The sequence below is a fragment of the Spermophilus citellus genome (assembly GCF_964194105.1).
Source record: "Spermophilus citellus genome assembly, chromosome: 2".
NCBI classification, from domain to species: Eukaryota; Metazoa; Chordata; class Mammalia; order Rodentia; family Sciuridae; genus Spermophilus; species Spermophilus citellus.
In genome coordinates, this window is record NC_138183.1 from 183,150,237 (window position 1) to 183,175,317 (window position 25,081).

The 25,081-nt window shown below is 34.4% G+C and overlaps 1 protein-coding gene across 1 annotated transcript in view; it reads left to right on the top strand.

Annotated features, from left to right (window-relative positions):
• Positions 1-25,081, top strand: part of DLG2 (discs large MAGUK scaffold protein 2) — a gene marked incomplete at both ends in the record, with an annotated part of 2,048,692 nt that overhangs the window by 504,844 nt on the left and 1,518,767 nt on the right. The window contains one exon of the mRNA XM_081281630.1: positions 11,365-11,439. Coding sequence (XP_081137756.1) covers positions 11,365-11,439 — 75 coding nt within the window. The remainder of the gene's footprint in view (positions 1-11,364; positions 11,440-25,081) is intronic.

Sequence of the window (25,081 nt, forward strand, 5' to 3'; positions counted from 1 at the left end):
ATTTAAATGAATCAGTTCTTATCCTGCCACTCATAGCTTTTCTAAGAATGAAATGGCTAAATGTCTATATAACCACATTATAAACTCCAAAGCACTCTAACAACTATAAGCTGATACATAAAAAGGAATGTCCCATTCTTTCTGGGGATGACAGATTGAGAAGAAAGTCTTTAGGATGTTCTTTGTCAAATATTTGTCATTAATACAAATTCTTCAGAGGTACATATTTATATAATCAATCTGAGATATAATGGTTAGCATATTTGGTTAATTTTCTCAGGATGTTATTGAATGATATATGTCAAGATGTTAAAGTCAGAAAAAGACAATCACAAAATGTGAGAGACTTGGAGATATCAAAATATAGATCCTTCTATCCTGATGAACTCACACATATTGCAGTAATCTATAGGTATTAACATCCTGAGTAGATGAATGAAAAAGAAAGAGAAGGGGAGTCTGTCACCCTTTCCTCTCAAATTTTTGCCTTGCAAGCTGGAATGGCCCTCAAGAGAATTCTAAAGAGCTGCTTGATTTTTGCCTTAAGAATTAACCTAGTGGGTGAAGTTAGATGGTAGGCTAGAGAAAAGTTGAAATTCTTGTCACTCCATGGCCTGGGATTCAAGCAGCAGGAATACTGTTTGTGAGGTGGGTGAAGAAGGATTTCACTAAAACTCAGAGTTTCTTAGATTATCAGAAATTTGGGGGTACATGAAACAAAGAACAAAAATGACTACATTAGAGCCAAGCTTGTAGCGGCAACACTAGTAACAGCAGTAACAGCACTGCAGCAGCAGTAGCAGCACTGCCATACAACAGAGGGAGAGAAAATGCAGAAAAAACAGAGATTTAGTGTGGAATATCCTGATACTGGAGGGGTAGCCTGCCCTTGGCTAATTCAGAACTGCATTGCACTATACAGTAGTGTATGGAAAGCCGAGGCTGGAGCCATCTTGAGGTAGCCAAGCTGAGGCAGTCGTTCCAGGAGATTGAGAAGGGACGGATACACCATCCTGACAGGCACCTGTGACATGACCTAGGCTGTGCTTGGCAGAGCTAGAGCAAAACAGGCATGAAGAGTTTTTTATTCAGAGGAACTCAAGTCAGAGAGGTAGAGGACAGCCTACCTCTCTTTCCCCTTTGAGTCTGGTGGCTCACAGGACCAGCTGAAGTAAGACAGGAATTTGAACAGGAGGGTGTGAATATCTGCTCAGGGACTAAGCCTAGGAAGCCTGGAAAGACTGGATCTCTGAGCAACAGAGGGGGTAAGGGATTAGCTCCTTCACTCCGTGAGTGAAATCTTGGGGGAAATTTCTGGAATAGAGCAGAGATTGGCAACTGAAAGGCCCTAGAGATACATTGATCTAATCTCTCCAGAGCATTCACTATCCAGCAAAGCCCCTGGGGCCTGATTGGACCTAAACCCTGCCTATGGGAACTCCACCTACAGAAACTCCACTCAAAAAACTCTGTATTAGTCCCAACCTGGGAATGCATGGAACTGGTCTGTGCAGATAAAATTCCAGTTGACAATTCTTCCCATTCCATCCTACCTCATACTGGTGAGAAGGAAAGGTGAGAATTTTTTAACTCCCATTGGCAACTGGTGAGGAACACAAAAAGCAGAAGGGTTTAAAAAAAAAACCAAAAAAAAACCTTACTCTCGTGCTCAATACAGAGCTCAAAAAAAAAAAAAAAAAAAGGAAAAACCGCTGGGTATAGACAGTGAATATATATTTTTATTAACTATTTTGACCACCTTAGTGGAAAAGAATTCTGAATTTTTTATTAAAAATATCCTTTTTTCCTTCTAATTTCATTTTTGTTTGTATGTGGGCTTTTTTTTGGTGTATGTTTGTTGGATGGTTCATGGACATATATATACATATACATATTTATTTATTTTTTCTCATTTGTACCATTTTTTTAAAATGTAGTTATTTTTCCATGACTTGTCTTTTAAGGGTTTGGTTTTTTGGGGGAGGAAGGGAGTACCAGGGATTGAACCTAGGGATACTTGACTACTAAGCCACTTCCCCATGCTTTTTGTATTTTATTTAGATACAGGGTCTCACTGACTTAGCATTTAGCTGTTGCTACAGCTGGCTTTGAACTTATGATCCTCCTGCCTCAACCTTCCAAGCTGCTGGGAATACAGGCATGTGCTATCCCACCCGGCAGGGTTTGTGTTTTTGCTTAATATATTTTGCTTTTGGTTTAGATTGTTTTTTATTTGTCTGTTTCTCTTTTTTTCTCATTGTCTCTTTTCTTCTGCTAATAGGCAAATTCTATTGTTCTCTCTTTCACTCTTCCTTTAATTTTTTACTTCTGTTTTTCTCCATCCTTCCTCATAGCCATCATATTCTACATATCTTCTGCATTCTTTCTGTTAACCTTTTGAAATTAATAGCTCTTTTCTACCTTCCTATCACGTATTTTTTCTATTAACTCTATTCATACCATCTTCTAGCATTAATTGGTTTAAATAAAACCCATCCTACCATTAATGCTGTTGCAATTATTACTGCTGTGAAAGCCAAAAGCATTCACATTGTTCGTTTAATGACACATGATACATGATTTCTTATGGTCTTTATTGATGGCAATTGCTAACCCAATGTTATTTTTTTGTGCCAATTAATATTGTAGATGTCATAGTAGGAACCAAGTATTTAGTTTAATGCTGTATATTGTTTGCTTTGGTTATTGCTATTATTTATTTCCCCCTAATCTGTGAGATACTGGAAATATACAGGAATACTACAAGTTCATAGCATAGAAACTCTGCTGCTTCAAAATCATACTAATTGATGGGTAGACATACAAACAGTATGAAAAATCAAGGAAAATAGTCATACCAAACAACCCAAAATGTCTCAACAACACAATTTATTTACACCACAGTGGAAGAAATGTGTCAGAGAAGGAATTTAGAAAGTCCATAGATAAATTGTTCTATGAGATAAAAGACAATATAAGAAGTGAAATCAGACAGAAAATACAAGAAGTGAATAATTACTTTAAAAAGGAGAAAGAAATTCTGAAAAAGAATTAATTAGAAATCCTCAAAATGAAGGAATCAATAAACCAAATTAAAAATTTAATGGAAAGCATCACTATCAGACTAGACCACTTGGAAGAAAGAGTTTCAGGCATCAAAGAAAAATATGTAATCTTGAAAATACAGTTGACCATGGAAAAAAGATGTTAAGAGACCATGAACAGAATATTCAAGAAATATGGGATTATATCAAAAGGAAAAATTTAAGATTTATCAGGTTAGACAAAGGCTCCAAAATACAAACTAAAGGAATGCACAATCTTTTCAATTAAATAATACCAGAAAATTTTCCTAACCTTAACAATGAAATAGAAATTCAAATATAGGAGGCATACAAGGCTCCAAATGTACAAATTACCATGGATCCACTCTAAGATACATTATGAAAATGCCTCACATACAGAATAAAGATAGAATTTTAGAAACTGCTAGAGAAAAATGACTGGTCACATTTAGAGGTAAATCAACCTGGATGTCAACAGATTTCCCAGCCTAGACCCTAAAAGCTAATGGTTCTTGAAATAATATACACCAAGCTCAAAGAGAAAATGGATGACAAGCAGGAATATTATACTTCAAAATTAAGCTTCATAATTGAAGATGAAAATAGTAACTTTCCATGATAAACAAAAGCTAAAAGAAATCACAACTAGAAAACCTGTATTACAAAACATACTCATTAAAATATTTCATGAAGAATAAATGCAAAATAAAAGTGAAAACCACCAGTGCCGCAGTCCAGCTGCAGCAAAATAACCAGGGGGTGACGAACAACTTGTGTACATTGATACAGCAGGAGTGGGAGCCGTTTATTGTAGGACAAGAGTGGTATATATACATTCCACACAGCTTATCTTAATTAACATAAAATAGATACAGCAGTCAACCAATAAGGAATCTCCACACTTAATGGCTCACTGGTGCCACCTCACAAACCACTCCCTCTGGCAAAATGCCAGGCACCATCCTGACTTGTTTACAGACTCTAACACACCAGAGGGAGGAACAGCAATAGAAAAATAGTCAAACAAATGAGAATTAAACTCAGTGTAAAAACATGAACTAAAAATGACAGGAAATAAAAATCATCTATTAATAATAACATTGAATATAAATGGTTTAAATTCTTCAATTAAATGACATAGTTTGGCAGAATAAATTAAAAAATAAGACTCAACAATATGCTATCTACAAGAGACTCACCTCATAGGCATCCACTGACTCAAGATGAAAGGATGGGAAAAACATATTATTCACATAGAACTTGTATAAAAGCAGGGATTACTATTCTCATATGAGATAAAATGGGCTTCAAGCCAAAATTAATCAGAAGAGAAAATTAAGGTCATTCCCTACTTAAGGGAATCATACAACAATAAGAAATAATGATCCTAAATATTTATGCACCCAAACAATGGAATACCTCTGTATATCAAACAAACCCTTCTTAATATTAAAAATCACATAGACCAAAACACAATAATACTGGATGATTTTAACATACTTCTCTCATCACTGGATAGATTATCCAAACAAAATGTAAATAAAGAAGCTACAGAACTAGAAACTACAATTAATAATTTAGACTTAGGTGAAATATTCTATATGTCAATTATCAATGATTGAATGAATACACTTTCTTCTCAGAAGCACATGAAACATTTTCTAAAATAGGCCATATTTTAGGCCACAAAGCAAATCTTAGCAAATGCTAAAATAAAATAGAGATAATACCTAGCATTTTATCAGATCATAATGGAATGAAATTAGAAATCAGTAAGATAGAAATAAAAGCCACTTTAACACCTGGAGACTTTTGAATGATAAATGGATAGCAGAAGAAATTAGGGGAGAAATAGAAAAAAAATACTTAGAGGTAAATGAGGATATTTGTAGAATATATCAAAATCTCTGGAACAGTATGAATGCAGTTCTAAGAGGAAAGTTCCTGTCATTGAGCTCATCATACAATAAAAGAATAGAAAGGTATAATATAAATAACCTAATGTTACATCACAAGGCTCTAGAAAAAAAAATAAACCATCACCAAAACCAGGAGAAGACTGGAAATAATTAAAATCAGAGATGAAATTGAGATTAAAAAAATTCAAAAGGTCAATGAAATGAAAAGTTGGTGACTTGAAAGAATAAACAAAATTGATAAACCCTTAGCCAAGCTAACCCAAAGAAAGAGGCAAACACTCAAGTTATTAAAATCTATGATGAAAAAGGAACTATACCCATAGATATTTCCTACTGATATACAGAGATTTATCAGAAACTATTTTGAAACTTTATACCCCAATAATCTTGGAAAACATTCAACATATTGACAAATTCCTAAAGACATATGACTTACCAAATTGAATAAGTAGGATATATAAAACATAAACAGATTAATTTCAAGTAATGAAATTGAAGTACCCATTAAAGCCTACTAACAAAGAAAAGCCCAGGACCAGATGATTCTTAGCTGAGTTAACCAGACCAATCCTCAAATTATCCCATGAACTAGAAAAGGAGGGAACTCTGCCAAACTTATTTTATGAAGTCATTATCACCTTGATACCAAAACAATACAAAGGCACATCAAGAAAAGCAAGCTTGAAACCAATATCCCTGATAAATATAAATGCAAAAACTCTCAATCACATACTGAAAAATCACATACAAAACCACATGTGTCAGGATCAAGTAGGTTTAATCCCAGGGATGCAAGGTTGGTTTAACCTATGGAAATCAATAAATGTAATTCACCACATAAGTAGACATAAGACAAGAATCACATGTTTTTTTTTCAGTATATATACTACAAACATTTGACAAAGTACAGCATCAATTTTAAAACACTAAAAAAATCTAAGGATAGAAGGAACACACTTTAACATTGTAAATGCTATACATGTCAAATCCAAGGCCAACACCATTCTGAATGAAGAAAAACTGAAAGTGTTTCCTCTAAAAACATAGTCCTTGAATAAGAATTGTAATGCATTCTGCTGTCATATGTTTAAAAAAGCATAGTCCTAATTGCCAGAGCAATTAGGTGAGAGAAAGAAATTAAAGAGATACAAATATGACACAAAGAGCTCCAGTTATATGTTCGCCAATGACATGATCCTATACTTAGAAGACCCCCCAAAATCCTACCAATAAATTTCTAAATCTCATAAATGAATTTAACAAAGTAGCAGGATACAAAATCAATATCCATAAATCAATTATGTTCCTCTACTCCAATTCTCCAGTGATGAATCTGCTGAAAGAGAAATTAAGAAAACTATTGCATTCACAATAGCCTCAAAAAAAAAAAAACAAGTAGGAATCAATCTAACAGAAGAAGTAAAAGACCTCTATAATGAAAACTACAGAACATTAAGGAAAGAAATTGAAGAAGATCTTAGAAGCAGAAAGACCTCCCATGATCTTGAATAGACAGAATTAATATTGTCAAAATGGCCACACTACCAAAAGCACTATACACATTCAATGTAATTCCCATCAAAATTCCAATGACTTTCTTAATAGAAATAAAGTAGTCATGAAATTCATATGGAAAAATAAGAAGCCTGGAATAGCCAAAGAAATCCTTGCTGAGAAAAGCAAAGTAGGAGACATCATAATACCAGGCCTTAAATTATAGCACAGAGCTATAGTAACAGAAAAAGCATTGTATTGGCACCAAAATGGACACAAAGACCAACAGAAGATACAGAGATAAACCCACATAAATACAGTTATTTCATATTAGACAAAAGTGACAAAAACATACATTGGAGAAAAGATAGCCCTTTCAACAAATGGTGCTGTGAAAACTGGAAATCTATATAGAAGACTGAAATTAAACCCCTGTCTCTCACCTTATACAGAAATCAACTCAAAAGTGGATCAAAGACTTAGGAATTAGGCCAGAAACCCTTCACCTACTAGAAGAAAATGTCGGCCCGACACTCCAATATATTGGCTCAGGAACTAACTTCATTAAGAAAACTCCTAAAGCAGAAGAAGTAAAAATAAAAAACAAATAAATGCAATGGCATTAAATTAAAAAGCTTCTTCACAGAAAGGAAAGAAACAAGAGCATAAAGAGAAATCCTAAGAATGAGAGAAAATCTTTGCCACCTGCACCTTAGATAGTGCATTATTTTCTAGAATATAGAAATAATTAAAAAATAAAATGAATAACCCAATCAACAAATGGGCCAAGGAACTAACAGACACTTCTCAGCATAAGAAGTATGAACAGTTAACAAATATATTTAAAAATGTTCAACGTCTCTAGCAATTAGAGAAATGCAAATTAAAACTACACTGCGATTTCATCTAATTCCAATAAGAATGGCAATTATCAAGAATACATGTAATAGTAAATGTTGGTGAAATTGTAGGGAAAAGGGTACACTCATAAATTGTTGTAGGACTACAAATTGGTGCAGCCACTCTGAAAGCAGTATGGAGATTCCTCAAAAAACTAGGAATGGAACCACCATTTGATCTTATCCTACTCCTCAGTATATATCCAAAGGACTTAAAATCTGGTACACAACAGTGACTCAGCCACATCAATGTTTATAACAGTACAATAGCTGAGTATGGAGCCAACCTAGGTGCCCTTCAACAGGTAAATGGATAAAGAAAATGTTGTATATACACACAATGGAGTATTACTCAGCAGTAACAAAGAATGATTTTATGACATTTGCCAGTGAATAGAAGGATCTGGAGATGATTATGCTAAGTGTAATAAGCCAATCACAAAAAACAAATTTCAAATGTTTTCTCTGATATGAGGAAATTAACCCATAACATGGGGAGGGGGAGATTAGACATTCAGTGGAGTAGACAAAGGGTAATGAAGGGAAGGGAAAGGGGATGGAAAAAGGAAAGAGTGGAATGAATCTGATACAGTTTTCCTGTGTACATATATGAATTTTACCACTGTGAATCTCATCATTGTGTACATCCATAAGAAATTAATTTAAAAGAAATAATTATGTATAAATTGCAGAAAGATCAATAGAGGAAAGGGAGCAGGGGATGAGGAAAGGGAAGAAGAAGAAAGGTACTGAGGTCTAAATTAGAACAAGATATATTCCATGATTGTATAATTATGTAAAAAAATGAATTCTACTGTTAGGTGTAACTAAAAAGAAACAATGAAACAAAAAAGAACCTTGTGGTGTAGTGCCAGTTTCCCTAGTGTTTATATTGGTTCTAACAAGCCTTTGAGGAATTGGTAATCTGCCAATTAGGAGGTTTCTCCAAACTCTGTCATGTCACAGTGTACACACGAAATATAAAAAAAAAAAGGATACTGAAAAAGATATTCAACACTTCTACACTTCTAGGAAAAAAGAGAATTTAAGACCCCTTTACTTCTCCACCTACTCTAGGGGTTTCCTTGATACATGTTAAGCTTCCTCTTAAGAAGTACAGTAATGATTGTTGGGGTTTCCAATAGCCACATTGAAGTGGAAGAGTCTTTCAGACCATCTGGTCTAGTGGTTGCTACTGCTTAAACTCAAAGGGGAATATTCATTTCTTAATGGTATTTTTAAGCCTCTAACCAATCATTCTTCAGTGGATCCAACTTCATGGTGAACCCCTTTGGCAGAGGGAACATATTAAATTATTGAGAAGATTATAAACTTTGGATAATATCCATGAGTAAATTTGACATTTCCTGTCTCCACACTGAATTGTATCTAACCTAACCCTATTATTTTACAGATGAGTAAAGTGAGTTTGAAGTGTTAGAAAGATTTTCTCAAAGTTCCACAGACAGATTAATGGAAATACTATGTTGAAATCCAAGGCCCTATCTTCTTTTCAATCTTATTTTTCTGGTTATACACTATTGATTGAAAAATCAATTTATGTTCATAGGACATCTGTCTTCAGTAGAACTTTTAGTCTGTCTTGGTATGTATAATCATACTGCTAATTTGCTTATTTAGAATACTATTGTGAAGGCCTTAGTGTAAAAAATTAGGTAATAATGGAATAAGAGAGAGTCTCACACAAATGTCCATCTTCTGTTACCACGTTGTACACCTAAAGAAATACAAACTCATTTTATTTATGCATTCATCATATATTATGGGTACTTATATTCCTTTACTCAGCTCCCTTACTTATTGAATATTCCTCTTTATTATGTTTCATAAAGATGTAAACTCTAGATGTAAAATAAGATTACTATTACTATTAATAACAACAATAATTATGAATTAGTCCAAAGGAGATATTCCTCACCATAAAGTCTATTTTTAATTCTCAAAGTTAGAAATAATAACAAATAACATTTAAAAATGCTTTCAAATTTCAAAAGACTTGATCCCACATGTCAATAAATTATATTTATTTAAATAACTTGACTATCAAAATAGGGATAAAATTGTTTGGTCACTGTATGTGTTGTTATAAGTATCCATTCTTGAAAATTGTGATAATACTCTGAAGTAAATCTATACCTATCAGTGATAATAATTCCAGGAATTAGGCAATACTAACTTCATTTTACAGATGTGCCTACCAAAAATATCTTGTGACAGTAAGCACACAGCCAACCTTGACTTAAAATTGGTCATCTGACAAGAGTCCAATGGACTCATGTATCCTGCTGGTGCTGCACGTCATATTTTAACCAAGAAAACTGTATAGAGATTGATGGTTTAAGTTTATTTTTATAGTGACTTTATCCACAATCATTCATACAGCACTTCAGGGCTTAGTGATGCCTTAAAAATAGATCACCTAAATAAAGGTTGTTCTAAAAAGCTTATAAATCACGTACAAGTCTTAGCATGATAGGAGCACTGAATTCAGCATTTCATTGAGGTAAATCAGAAATGTTAAGATCATTGATAGATGAAATTGGGTTAGATGATGGCATGCTGTAAGCCCCATTAAACAGATAGAAAATTAAAAACCACAGAAATAGCTTCTTGTAAAACATGCATGGGAGCATGGGCAGTATAGTCAGCCAGATTCTTGCTGCCCTCCCAGGTATGCTGTTTTCTAGCAGGATGATTTTCAGGCAACTTGCCTAACATATCTTTTCTTTTTTTTTAAAGAGAGAGAGAGAGAGAGAGAGAGAGAGAGAGAGAGAGAAGAAAGAGAGACAGAGAATTTTTTAATATTTATTTTTCAGTTTTCGGCGGACACAACATCTTTATTTTACTTTATGTGGTGCTGATATTATCCAAAGTTTATATTCTTCTAACCCAGCACCCCACGCATGCCAGGCGAGTGCATTACCACTTGAGCCACATCCCCAGCCCTTGCCTAACATTTCTAAGTGTCAGTTTTCTCCTCTGTAAAACAGGCATAATATAATACTTCTATCAATATTTGTTTTGGGTACTAATAATAATTTAATGGATCCATAGCTCAGTAAATAACAACTGTGGTTTGTATGATGATTATTTACATTATCAGTGTGCCTATATTACCACTATGTAATGAAGAAAATAGATTTTATTAGAAACCAACCCTTCAAAACTAATCATTATTGCAAGGATAAAACAGTATTGTTAGTTAAACACTTCATTCTTTCTAATAAGCCAACAAGAAATTAATTTTCAGAAATTACAGAATAAGAATAGGTTAATTAGAAATAAATTACTTATGTAGAAAGAAGAGGGCAGAATATGGCTTAGAATGCCAAACCTCTGGTTCCCTAAGCAAATTGTTTCATTTTTCTGGACCTCAGGTTCTAATGTGACAAGAAAGGTCTCTAAGACTTATTGCTTTTAACTCAACATTTTAGAGTTCTATGAGATGCTCTAGAGAGAATCACTATCTCTGGTTACAATCTGAAAGAGGAGATACAGCCTTTCTATACCTTCACTTAAGTGATCTTATAAAAATTGTCTGGGAGCCTGGAAGAGCAGAGAGATTCAGTTTCTGTGTGAAAAATCTCTCTGATGGTTCCTGATGGGGCCTGGAAGGCCAGATGCTAAGGAAGCCTAATACCAAAATCTGAGTCTTTAGAGTACTGATGAGAAGGAGGGAGGGAGGGAGGGAGGGAGGGAGGAGAGAGAGAGAGAGAGAGAGAGAGAGAGAGAGAGAGAGAGAGAGAGAATAGGAAGAAAAAAAAGCAATGGATAATTTTTGTGTATCAATAAGAGTAGAAATTGCATACCTGCTTTTTTTTGTAGCATTGCACCAAAGGATCATTCTCAGAAGCTTCTGTAATGCTTGCAAATATGGTAATAGACATATTGATAATAAATATGTCAGCTAGTCTATGTTGCTGCACATAATATATGGAACATAACATAATTTTTACTTATTTGCAGCAAAACCAAGGCAAATGCCCAGCCCAGAATTGTTCAGTGGAAGCCCCTGCTTGGATGCCTGTACATCACTGTACTGTAAGTTTGATTATTCCAAGATTTGCCAAAAAGAAGGAGAAATGTTTTTATATTTTGTGATAAACTTAATAGAATGAGTTGGAATGCTCTCTGAAAAGTAGAGGAGACCTTTTGAAAGGAAAACGTGTAGTTCTAAAAGCTGTGTATTATAATAAATAATTGTGATTAGGGATTCTATGAAATATTTGGGAGACAGGATAACTTGCAAAGAATTTCTCTAAATGGGTTATTGATGAGTTAGATTTGTTTGGTCATTAAAATGAATATATTTGTACATATATCTTTCTGAAGAGCTGTACATTCAGCAATATTTGATTTTAGATGCCTTAAAAAGGGATGCTTTCTCTTCTATCATTGTTTTGTTGACTGCTTAATAGTGATGAGTAAACGGACTTGCAATTTTCAAGTCTTCCTGATGTAAAAATAGTCTCTGTTTTTGTGTGGAATCTTCTATCATAGAATTTTCAAGTGCCTTAGAAACAAACAGGTACTATGTCATTATCCTTGTGTTGCAAAGGGGGGAGTTAAATACAAAGGGAGTAAGAATAGTACATCAATTGTGGACCTGGCAATAAATCCCAGATACCCTCTGTCTCTTTTCATGTGCTTGTTCTACTACACTATGCTCTGAAGTAAATAAAGAAAGTAGCTGATTTGTATGATACTCTCTTATATACACATTGCCTGAAAGAAATGACAATGGTTCCTCTGGGAATTATATGTGCTATAACTGACAATTTGCCTGTCATGAAATAATGTGTGTGAGGTGGAGAAAAGAAAGTATGAAGGTACTTTTGGGGCATTCCCCTCATTGGACCCCCTTACAGGCAATGTAAAAGTGATATGTGGAGCTTTTAAATATCTGCATGCATTGTTGAGGTACAAGCTGCTTAAAGTGGCAGCTGAGCTGCGAGCGCAGGACTTGTGACTGTTAGAAGGCACTGATCTAGGGGAGGCTGCTTTGCATTCAGGTGATGTAAGGAAAAAAGCTTCCTTCTTTGCTTTTAGGAGAAGATGGGATCACCTTTGGTGAAGGAGATGATGATGCTAAATTTTGGAGGGATTCCTGCAGTGCAGACATAGCCCAGACTTGCCAGAGTCTTATGAAAAAAAAAAATTGTCGACACTTTTGTAAGCAGATGGCCAGAGGTGAGAGCATGCTTAGGGACTCTGTGATGCCAGGGAAAGGAGGATGAGTTTTAATAATTCCATTTCCTTATCAAATACTCCTTTTATTATATCCTTGATATTTTCTCAAAATTTTGGAATCATATGTCCATTTTTCCAAGGAGACCACATACTCCTCAGGTTCCTATGTACCTGTAAATCCCTGATTCAGGGAAGGAGCTGTGTAAGTGAAGGCTCACTTTTGAATCTTCAATCTGCTGATTTCCTCTTTAATCAGTGCTATGGTTTGAATGTGATTGGTCTCTTCCTAAACCTCATTTAGAATTTAATTTCCAGTGTGAGGTATTGATAAGGTGAAAACTTAATCTGACTATGGTGTCTGGAGCTGGGACCTTTGGGAGCTGTTTAGAATTATATCAGGTCATCATGTAGAACTCCGTTATGTACTGGTGGCTTTGTAAGAAGAGGGAAAGAGACCTGAGCACATGCCCTGCCTATCTCTTATCATATGATGGCCTTTGCTGCCTCAGGACTCTGCCAGAAAGAATGCCATCATGTGATCCCTTCACTGTGGACCAGAACCGTAAGCTGAAATAACCCTCTTTTCTTTATAACTTACCCAGTCTATGGTATTGTATTTTTAGCAACCGACAAGGGACTAAGATAGTACATTCCAGTAAATTATTTTATGACTCTTAGTAATGCTATTTTACCCATTTAGGTTAGTAGTTTCCATTGCTCATCTTCATAGTTGTGTTTTTTATACGTTTCCTCTCAAATAATCTATATTTTGAGAAATTTTGTTTCCAAAATAGACAAAAATTAGTAATTCCATTCAGCTATGTCTGGTACTATGCCATTGCTATGATACAACCATGAATAAGGTAGTGTTCCTATTTTTACCAACTTATCAATAAGAATTTCTGATTAATAGCTGTTCTTCTACTACACTGATAATTTCAGCCCCAAAGACAAAAACCTCGATAATTTAGCTATTTTGTGCAGTGTTATTAGAAGCAGAATTCTGTCTTTCAAATTATTAGAAATAGTTATCCTTCATTATTGCATTGGAGTTAGAATATACACTGGAGATCCCAGACTAAATTCTCCTATTGTAGAAATTTAAGCACCAAATAGCTGATGATATTTAAGACCCTTCCTAAAGACACAAGAAAAAATGCCAATATTGAAATCTGATTCTTAGTTTTGTGGTCCTGTAAGAGCATCAGGAAGTAGATGTTTCTTTTCACTCCAGTCCTGGAGCTGCTGGGTTCATAAATTTCCTTTGCAATTTACTTAGAAGTAATTGCAACTCATAGTGGGGCAGAAGCTTTCTGAAGGAGCTGTGCCACATGTGATGATTTGCTTCTTTGTGTGTAACCCCTGATCCACAGAGGTGGACATGTTTGAACTCTGTGAGCCTGGCTCTTGACATAGGGACTGATCCACAGCAGATACAAAATCCCAGTGGGAACAGATGGATTCCTGTTCCTGAGAATCTGAAATTTACCTTACAGAGATCTCAAATTGGTAGTTATCAACCTGATAGTACTTTAGAAAAAAATTCTATGGACCTCAGTTGCTGAGACCCCTGAAACTGCTCTTTTCAGGTTTTACTTACTCAAATCTCTTTGATTTTTGTGAACAACAACAACAAACTGTTGGTAAATATCAATATCTTTTTGTTTCAAATTATGTAGACTTTTAAAAATATTATTTGCTAAAGGTTTGTTTTTTGATTTATTTGTAACAAAAAAGAAAAAAAACTCATTAAACTATACACTCAATCAGCAACATTTATTGAGCCCCCACCTTACATCCCTAATCAAAGCCAATGTAATGAAGTAGTTTCAGTCAGAAGCATTCAGAACACTGGGATTTCGGCAATTTACTATAGTTATTTAGTCCAAATATCTGACTATCCATAAGCTTGAATGCACAGAAAAATGACCAAAAATAAGTTGATAACTTAATTCACAATATTGAGTGAGAAATTATGGACAGTTAACTCCACAACTAGCATATACATGTTTATATAATAAAAAAAAAAATTCGGATAACATGTAAAGTCATTCTGGTTTAATTTTCATTTTCTTATCTCTAAGCAAATAGTGAAAACCATAGCTACACATGTTAAAGAGAATGTCTTGACAGTCTCAAATCCCCCAAGGACTGAATCAGGTTATGAATAGATTAATATAATTCTTATATGCATAATAAATGGATAGTCTTTATATCTTTTTGCACTTTTCAAGTTCAGTTGACTCTCTCCTATATACTTTTCTCTACTACTCTATTCTTGTTCTTTGTTGTTCTGTTCTGGAATGATTACATTCTTGTAATTGGGTTTTAACACTTTTTACTAAAAAGTCTTTATCTATTATGTGTACATTTGCACCAAGTTCATTTTAAGTGCAGAACATTCATCATTGATTTTCCTAAGAAGGCTTCTCTCTCCAAATTGCTTTGTAAATGCCTGTCACCAGTTACATATATCCTTGAGAATGGCTTCTATTACTATTTGTTCAGTTTCCTTCTGGATGTTCTGTTTTTTGGCACTCCACACCTATGTAGTAATGGGTCTGAAATGTTCTCTCGCTCTTTTTTTTTTTTTCTTAAGACTTTTTTTTTTTTAAATTGGAAAGAAAATGTAGAGATTTGAGTTCAAGCTGAAAAGAAGTCTTACTCCCAATAAATATACAGAAATATGGTTGCAATTATACTTCTTGAATGACTATAAATGAAATATCTTCCTTAGTGAAAGTTGTGACAATTTATTTCTGATTGTATGGCTACATTAAATGCTAGAATGACATCCTTATTTACTGTTCTACTTGAATTTTTTTTGGGGGGGGGTTATGCCTCGTTAGTTTGTATGACCTCGAATATCAGCACAGTAGTTATCTAAATCTCTACCACTTGCCAACAATTGAGAAAATGCCCATAACTTCTGAGACTCAGATGAAACATATCTCTGAATCTGGGGTGAACTTGGTTAAGATTCAGTTCATGACACTAGGAAAAATAAGGAAGGTTGGGCTTGACCAGTTGCAGGAACTTGAGTGGCTGCTGCTTTTTAGGACATGTCTCTGGACCACAGAGTATGACTATGGCCATACAGATTTAATCATTTTGAGGAATAACCTTCCTTTTACTTAGAAATGGCCTGAATGAGTGATTTTTTTGACTAGCCATATATAAGTACACGTGATTTGACTATGAGAATTGTTTTTTCTCTATATACATTTTTACATTCCTTAATTACTAGAAATTAGAGAGTAATACTGGGGAGGAATTTTCAAAAGCTTAAGTTGAAAATAAAGTTGAATACATCAACTCTAATTTACTCATTCTATTAGCATTGACTGAGCACATATTGTTAGTTGTAACTGAACTTTGGGTTTTTCAATGAATAGCGGGAGAACTCAAGTAAGTAATTAATTATTACTAACATATTCTATAATAATGGTCTATACAAAAAGCTGTAAGTTTTCAGAATGGAAAATTACCTTAAAGTGGACTGTGGAAGAAGAAAGTTCAAGTATTTGGTCATAGTTAAAAGTACAAACTTTAGAATTAAGATTTCTCTTAAAATATTTACTTTGCCACTTATTAGCTGTATGACCTTGAATAATTTACTTAATCTCCCTGAGTTTATGTGTGGTACAGGATTTTTTGAGATTTATATAAAATAATGCAGAGCAAATATTAACATAGTACCTGACACATAGTAATTGCTTCCCTAAGTGCTGTGAGGAAAGGAAAAAAAAAAAAAAGAACAGGTCTCTCCAAAAGGGAGGGAAGGGAAGGGGAGGCGGGGGCAGTATGGACTGAAGAGAAGAGCATAAAAAGCAGGCAATATCTTATTATTAGTTAAGGGCTACTTATTTAGGTTTACTTAGAAGAACCGTTTCTTCAAAAAGGCATTCAGGCTGGGATAGGGAAAGGTTCCAGGAGTTGATGCCCAACTCCTTAAGCCCTTGAAAACAGAAATCTTGCAGCTCTTGAATATTTTTGCTCTTTGGAACTGATGGTGTAGGAGTGTCATGTTAACAAGGGATGTTTGTATTCTGAGTAACATGAAGCCATATTCTAGACCAGGTGCTCCTTTTCATTTAGAAACATTTTAACATTTTTCTACTATGTCTCTCTAGATTATAAAAGTATTTTTTTCTCTTTTATGAGAAATCGATAAAAACAGATGCTCCACATAGAAACCAGAGGTGTTCTTGTAAAGTGTTAATTGTTTCAGCATGTTCTCCCAGACCTCCTCACATTACCCACAGTCAGGAGCATTCACTCTAATTGAAAACAGTTAATACAATGTGCATAAGCCATTAGGTAATAGACCAAAGGTTTCTTCTTTCCCCTCTTCCCCTTCCTTCTCCCCCTCCTCTTTTGTAGCTCTTCCCTTCACTGTTTTTTTCCCCCAGTTTATATTGTGTGACTGCATTTCATATACAGCCCAGATCATGGCACTCAGAAACATCTAACCCAGTCATAAAATCATGTCCTGTCTGCCCTCTGGACACAGCACCTACAGGGTTTACTCTGCTACTGGAAAAATGCATTGAGGGTGGCTTTGATGAGTATTTTTTTCCCCAAAGATTGAATACAGTTTTTATTTTGTTAGGGCAAGGTTTTCATACTGCCAGTAGTCTCCTGACAGAGTGAAAAGTCAGGATATTATCAGATGATCATAGTTTTAGGAAAATTATAGAATATTGCAAAATATAGGACCTTAAATTGGTGGGCACTGGGATTACAGTTTATCTGGCCATATGCGTGGTAGCTATACAGTTAGAAAAAAAATCGAGAGGGCAATTATCTTAGAAAAAGCACAAAGCACTTTAGGAAAAGTGAACTCTCTAGGATGCTTCTGGTCTCAATTTTGCTGTAGTCAGGGCATATAAATCAAGGAAAATATGAGGAAGATGAGATTGATACAATGCATAGTTTCTCTTTCCTCTTGTTCTGGCCTTTTTAGTGCTTTAGACTTATACTAGGCTCCTCCCTAGTTCTGAAAGAGTCTGCTGGGAACTGCAAAATAATTTTGTTACAATGATCTTTGAAACATGTCCAGACAAGGAATATACAGTATTTATGTAGGGGGGGCAGTTTTTCATGGAAATTATGAAAGGGCATTCCCAGTAAAACCTACACAGCAAATAGAACAAAGACTTATAAGATCATGCCCAGCGTGCCCTGAGTAAAGAGATGGAGGATGCATCCTGAGGTTGGCCAGATCTGAGAGGCTAAATAGAGGAATGAATGATTGATAACTACTAGGAAACCAAATGCAGACCCACCGTGAAACTCAGATCAGCAAAGTTTATTTAGTGTCTTCAGCTTCCTCTTCCCGTACTTTCAAATATTTCCCCTGGAATTGTCACTTTACCCAATTTGGTTGGTTTTTAGGCTTCCTCCTGCCTTCTATTTTTTTTCTCTCAACTAAAGATCTCATAGGATATGAAAAATTGTGCTGTATATGTGTAATAAGAATTGTAATGCATTCCACTGTCATTTATTTTCAAAAAAATCAATTAAAAAAAATCTCATAGAATATAAAATGAATATAAATCTTGATGGCATTTCTCCTATGGGTGTTTGTTTTTCCTTTGTTATTGTTGTTGTGCATCAGTTTTTATCACTTCATTGACTCACAAACCTTGAAGTTCACCCATTTAAAGTGCACAATTCAATTATTTTTAGTCCATTCACAGTGTTGTACAACTATCACTCCAATCAATTTTATAACATTTTCATGATCCTAAAAGAAACTTTACATCTCCAATCACCCTCCCCTTACCATCTAGAAACCAATAATCTACTTTATTTCTATGAACTTTTCTGCTCTAGACATTTATTATAAATAGAATTATGAAATTTGTAGTCTTTTGTGACTGGCTGCTTTCCTTAGGATATGTTTTCAAGGTTCATCCATGTTATTTATCCATGCAACAAACACACATACCACATTTTCTTTATCCATTAATCACTTAAGAACACTTGGATTGTTACATTCTTGTATAATATGAATGAAGTTGGTTTGGATATTTCTGTGCAAGTTTTTCTGTGGAAATGTTTTTAGTTCTATTAGGGTATATACCTAAGAGTGGAATGGCTGGGTCATATGGTAACTTTTTGAGGAATTATCAACCTGTAGTTGCATCATTTTACATTCTCACTTGAAACATATAAGGATGTCAATTTCTCCATATTCTCAGTAACGTGTAATTATGTATCTTTTTTTATTTTGGCTATACTATAGGTGTGAAGTGGTATCTCACTTTGGTTTTGTTTTGAATTTACTTAATGACTAGTGCTTTTGAAGATCTTTTCATATACTTATTGGCCATTTGTTTATCTTTTTTTGTAGAAATGTTTATTCAAATCCTTTCTCCATTTTTATTTATTTTTTATTAATGAGTTATAAAAGTTCTTCATTATGTTCTGGATACTTGTCTTATCAGATATAGAATTTGCAGATATTAGGCCCCATTGTGTGGATAGTTTTTTGCTTATTGATAATGTTATTTAATACACAAACATTTAAATTTTGATTGTCTAATTAATCTTTTTTTGTCCCTTGTCCTTTTGATAAAGATTTTGTATAATCCAAGGTCATAAATTTAACTCCTATATTTTCTTATAAGAGTTAGTTTTAGCTTTTACATTTAAATATGTCTTCCATTTTGAGTTAATTTTTGTGCATGGTGCATATGGATATCTAAGTGTTCTAATATTGATTGTTGATGAATGTTTTCTTTTCCCTCATTGAATTCTCTTGTTTGAAATGGAAGTGTTTATTTATGGACTTTTAATTGAATTCCATTGATCTTTTGTGTCTATCATGCTAAACTTCAATTATGTGGCATAAACTGAGAATCATTTAAAAATAACTAAAAATGTTTTCAAAGTGAACAAAATCAATATTTCAGTGCACACAACTTATTTGCTAAGTACTTATTCTATGACTTTACTGTGCTGTCTTAATCTTTATAGGCACACATATTTGAACCTAAGAGACCCATAATGCCTTATTTCCAAGCCTATTTAGATACATCTCTAATAAGCAGTGGAAATCTTCTTATCTAACCCATTAGAAGATCCAGATAATTGTATGGAAATTCAAGACAGGGAATTCCTAAAGCCTGTTGCATTAGCATCTATGAGAAGTGGCTGCTGACAGCAAGGAAAGAAACAAAAATTAAAAGTAAGAACAAGCTCTTAAACTCTATGAGCTAATTTATGGAGGGGAATTTATTGGAATACTACAGTCATATATTAACTGACATTTATAAATGCTCATGAGTTGATCACACAAAACTAAATTTATGTCTGAGGCTTTTTTGTAGAAGACATAAAAGTTACCTTTCTGTTTTCTAATTACAGTTATGAAAAGAAATTGCAGAAATGTTCATAATAAAATATATATAATACTTCAAACATATATGCAGATTTGATGTATAATAAAACATATGTGATGCTTCAAAAATATAATTCTCTGGAAAATTCATGTTTGTAAGTATCTATTTCATTGATAATTCTGATAGATGTGCATCAGAGTAGTGAGTTCTTGTTCAACTTGAGTAACTGAGGTATTGGGTTGAATTTGTGTTGGAGATAGTAGCAGTATTGAGGGAGAGAGGGTAATGGTAAAACAAGAGTCCTGGTGACAGTGCAAAGAGATTGGCTTTTGATGGTATACTATCACTGATTATTAATAGTACACTAGTATCTACTGGCCTTATATGTAATTTTCAGCATAGTTAACATTCTACCTACTTAATTTTTACCTATCACTAAACAAGAAAGTGTGTTTTGAAATCAAGTGGAACTTGTTCAAATCTCCTTTCTCTTACTACTCTTAGGACCTTGAGCAAGCATTTCAATTTCTTTTTGCCTAACTTTCCTCATTTGTGAAATGAGACTGACAAACAATAAGCACCCTGCAAGACCATTTTCAGAGAAACAATATATGCGACATTCTTAACTCTGTTCCTGGCATACATCAAGCACTTACTACATGTTAAATTTGTTACTGTCATGACATTGTTATCAGCAATGAAGAATTCTCAAATTGACTGCTGTTTTAAGATCTATATTATCTCTCAAAGGCACTTGAGCAATGAACTTTCTGACAGCTTGACCTACTCTCAATTTACCTCAGATAATATAACATATGATTGAAAATATGGAGTTTGTTTAAAGGAATTGGCTTTATAAAAAAGCAGTATTAAGGTTTGATTTTTTTTTTCCTGGTGGTTCACTTTATAATTTCCATGTCTTTGCAAGTCTTTTCTAAGCTCAGAACCATTATATTTCTTTTGGCTGATTGAGTTCCTGAAAAGTACTTGGGGAGAATGAGTTTCAGCCCTGAGTAGTAAAAAGCCTCTGGAAATGTGTGCTTGTTTGGCAAGGAGTATGGTGTCCAGCACAATTATGATGAAATGCTTTTCTAAAAAACGCAGGAAATTGACATCATTTGAACTCTCCTGTGTGCTTCTCCCTGACTACTCCCTGACTCTATTGTTTGATGTTAGATGGTTGACATAGACACTTTCATTGCTCTTGATTTAGGTATTGATGGCTATTTGTAGACTAGCTACAGATATGGAAACATGGATGACAATTTCTCCAACTGAATAATCCTAGTGGAAAACCTCATATTTCACCTGTCTCCTTTAAGCACTTTTTTTCATGTAACAATATTTAGGGAATATCTACAACTCAGCACTAAAATGGAGTGTATATGACTTAGAAATGTGAATGTACTCTTAATAGTGATAATTGCAGCCCTTCCAAATATTTCTTCTATGTGATTTTTATACTTCTTTGTAAACAAGGAAAATATTAAAAATAAGAAAATGTCATTTATATCTCTGAAGTATAGAAAACAAATATGGAGGCTACTTATCAGAATTCTGTATCAGGTACCTGTTTACTGTTCTGATTTTTTTGTACTGCCCTTTGGATTGTGCTCATATTCTGCTCAGACCTGCCTCATCAGATTTAGCCTCAGGTAGTCCGGTCAGAAGTTATTTCATGAGGCTATATCTATAGCATCAGCCAGTTTCATACTACCAATAAGAACAGGAGTCAATGCCAAACCTCTCAAAGCAGCCTCCAGCTACCCTAGGCCTCTATGGAATTTTACAAAATGTTTGCACAAACTTAAGCCTGAAGTAAACTTTTAACAGCACTTGACACAGAAATGGAACATTAGTTTCTGTGTTTCCTCAAGGAGGTCCTATTTGGCAGCAGGCAACATAGTCCCATGCCTGCCTCATAAAAATGGTACGTCCCAGGCTGGATTAATGGATTCACTCTCTGCCTTCATCACAAAAGGTACAATGAATGCTTCTAATCAAAACTCCAAACCTGAACATAATTGGAATCAGTTAAGAAAGTTCTGGTTTCATAACATTACTCCTCTATTGTGGCAATGATAGAAAATAGATACAAACCTTTGAGTATTTCACTTGCTGACTCAGCAAGTTTTCAACCAACCCGGATTAAACAATTAAAAGAAAATGCCATTTTTTTTTTTTTTGGAATAACCAAACCTCTCAAACTATGGGAAATAAATATTCTACTTGATCTAGATAAGTATTTTATATTATACTTTGGTGAAGTCAATTTTTCACATAATTTAATATCTATGACTTAATTAAATATATCCTATCAATACTCTCTATCCAAAGATGCTGTTGAAATAATCAGTGTGTTTCTGCAATGGCTTTGGTCATACACCATTGTTCTTTAGGTTTTGTCAGCATTTTCATTAAAAAGTTGTACTCTATTTATAACTTGGAAGCAAAAATGCATTCTGAGCTAAAACTTAACATCTAAAATCTTTGTCCAAAAGCAGTTTTCTAAAGTAAACACAGAATGGAAGTCTTATGACTCTCAGAAAGCTTGAGGTCTTTTGGAAGATCTATAAGAAACCAGCAAAGAATCAAATTTATTCTTCTCCCTTGTGCACCAGGAAAGCATGCTGAATCTGGAAGGAAACCAGGCTGTGGAAGGAAATGCAGTTCATTCTGTCACTGAGCTGAAGAATTGGGGTTCTTAGGTTTTATTCTTGGTTATACCCCTTGAAGTACACTAGAACAAGCATGAATTTTGAAGTCACTCAGAACTGGGTTAAAATTCTATCTTCACTGCTTATATCATTTGGGAAATTTCTTGAAGTCTTTGCATCATCTGTGTGGATTAAATGAGATGACCTATGTAAAAGTCCAGTACACTGTTCATTATCTTCTCTACAACATATAGTGTAGTTTGAAGATATTTACTTGTTTTTCCTTTGTTGATTAGCATACCTATTCTGAGAATTTGTTTTTAAAGGAATGTTTTCTCTTAAATTTATGTTGACCAAACAAAAATATTAATTCAAATAAACAATACAACTAACTCTATACCACCCAGAAAATGACAAAATATTATACAGAGTATAAAGACAGCTCACTTAACTTTAGAATAGATAGAAAATCACTGTCTTTCTCTTCCCAGTCCCCAGCCTGGGGACATTCATTGCCTTTTTGTAGCCTTATCCTGTGGAAACAGAATAAAATAAAACTATTTCAGTTAACATGAGCAGGAATCTGGTAGGCCTGTGGCAGAAGAGAGCCTTTGGCAACAGAAATGTGGCCTCTTATAGGACATAGGAAAACATTCTTTTTGCTATGGTCTATCTTGTTCCCAGAACTGTTCTTTGCCAATAGCTAGTTCATCATCATAGCATATGTTATTTAAATAGCCTGAGTACATGGCTCATAACCATTATTCTTTCTGCTTATCCAAATCTGTTTATTTATCTATCTTTCTTTTCTCATTAATTAATTTAATAAGTACTTACTACTGTTTTCCAGCCACTGTCCTTGTTCCTATAGATTCATATTCTATAAGAAAACAATCCGTGTTCTCAAAGAGGAAGCAGCAATCAGTTAAATAATTGCACTGGTGAAGATAAAGATATAATTTTTGTAAGTGTACTGAGAAGGACATATAAGGTATGTTGGGAATGCATTTGAGGAGGCATTAACATGGAGATGGAGGTCAGAGAAGTTTCCTTAAGGGAATGCTAATTAAGCTTAAATTTGAAAAGTAGGATCAACTTGGGGAAGGAGAGGGGATGATCCATTCAGGAAGAAGGACAACATTTACAGAGACCCTATTATAGAAGAAAAGTTTCCATTTCGGAGGGACTGTAGGGCCATTATGGCTGGATTGCTGAGAATATGTTAGCAGGAAGCTTGGTGGGAGACAGGATTGGTGTCGGGGAGACATAAGCGAAACTAGCTTAGTTTTCTTAAACAATATCCATTTTTCCATCTTCCTACCAGCTCTTCACATAGCAGCCAGAGTAATGATTTCAAAACTCAGATATAACCTTGTTTCCTGATCCTCTCCACTCACTCCAATGTACTCAGAACACTTCATGAATTCCTAAACATGTTTCAAAGCTTTTGAAAACTTACAGGCAAAAGATAGTGGTAGCATGAATTAGAGTGGTGATGGAGATAGAAAGACATAAACAAATGTGAATATTTGGAAATTATGTAACATGGAGATGATTGCATATGGGGGCAAAAAGAGGAAGGGTTGCCTCCTAGCAATCTGATTTGCATGACAGTAAGTAGATGTGTAATTAATTGAATTCTGGTATTCTGAAAAAGTTTCATTTTTCAGATATAGTAGGAGTACCATCAAATCTGTTCTAGGCAAGTTAAGTTTGAAGAGTGTTTAAGAGAACTAGAGATATTAAGGTAGCCTGTGAAGAGGGATAGGAGTTTAACTGATTAGCAATGCTATGTTAGGATTAGTGGTAGAGTGCTTGCCTAGCATGTGTAAAGGCACATGGTTTGATTCCCCCTACTGGGGGGGGGGGGACCCAAACCTATGTCAAGGAAGAATTTTGTTTTGTTTTCAGAGTGAAAGATGAGCATATTTAAAAGCTGATGAGGCTAAGAAATAGATTTGAGTTAAGGACTAAGAAGTGCACAATAGATCAACAAAGTAGAGTGGTTTCAATAATGTAGTCATGGTTGAAGAACAAATAGAAGATGTTTATCATATGTGTTTTAGACTAATAAAAGCTTATTCTTCCTTGAAAAATGCTGATCAGAGGTATTGTTGAGAAGAAGAAGTTAAATATATAAAAGAGAAGGTCAAATCAGTAATAAGTGTTTCCTGAGAAGATGAAAATGGATGAGATCCAAAGATTGTGTTATAGTCAGTTTCTAATACATAAGTGTCAATGTATGAAGATAAAAGTATATCTAAATATTTATGGTGGGAAATTGAGAGAGACCCAGTGGAACAACTATTATTTACTCTGTGAAATATGAAGTGAGGGAGGTCAACTGCTGAGAGTAAGAACAGGGGTAGGGAGAGGAGAGGGCCAGATATTGGAAATATAGAAAATAGGAAGATGAGATGACTAGAGAAAAGAAATGAGTCTGCTTAGAATTTCTCTGAAGTACAAGTGAATGTTTTTTTACTTAAG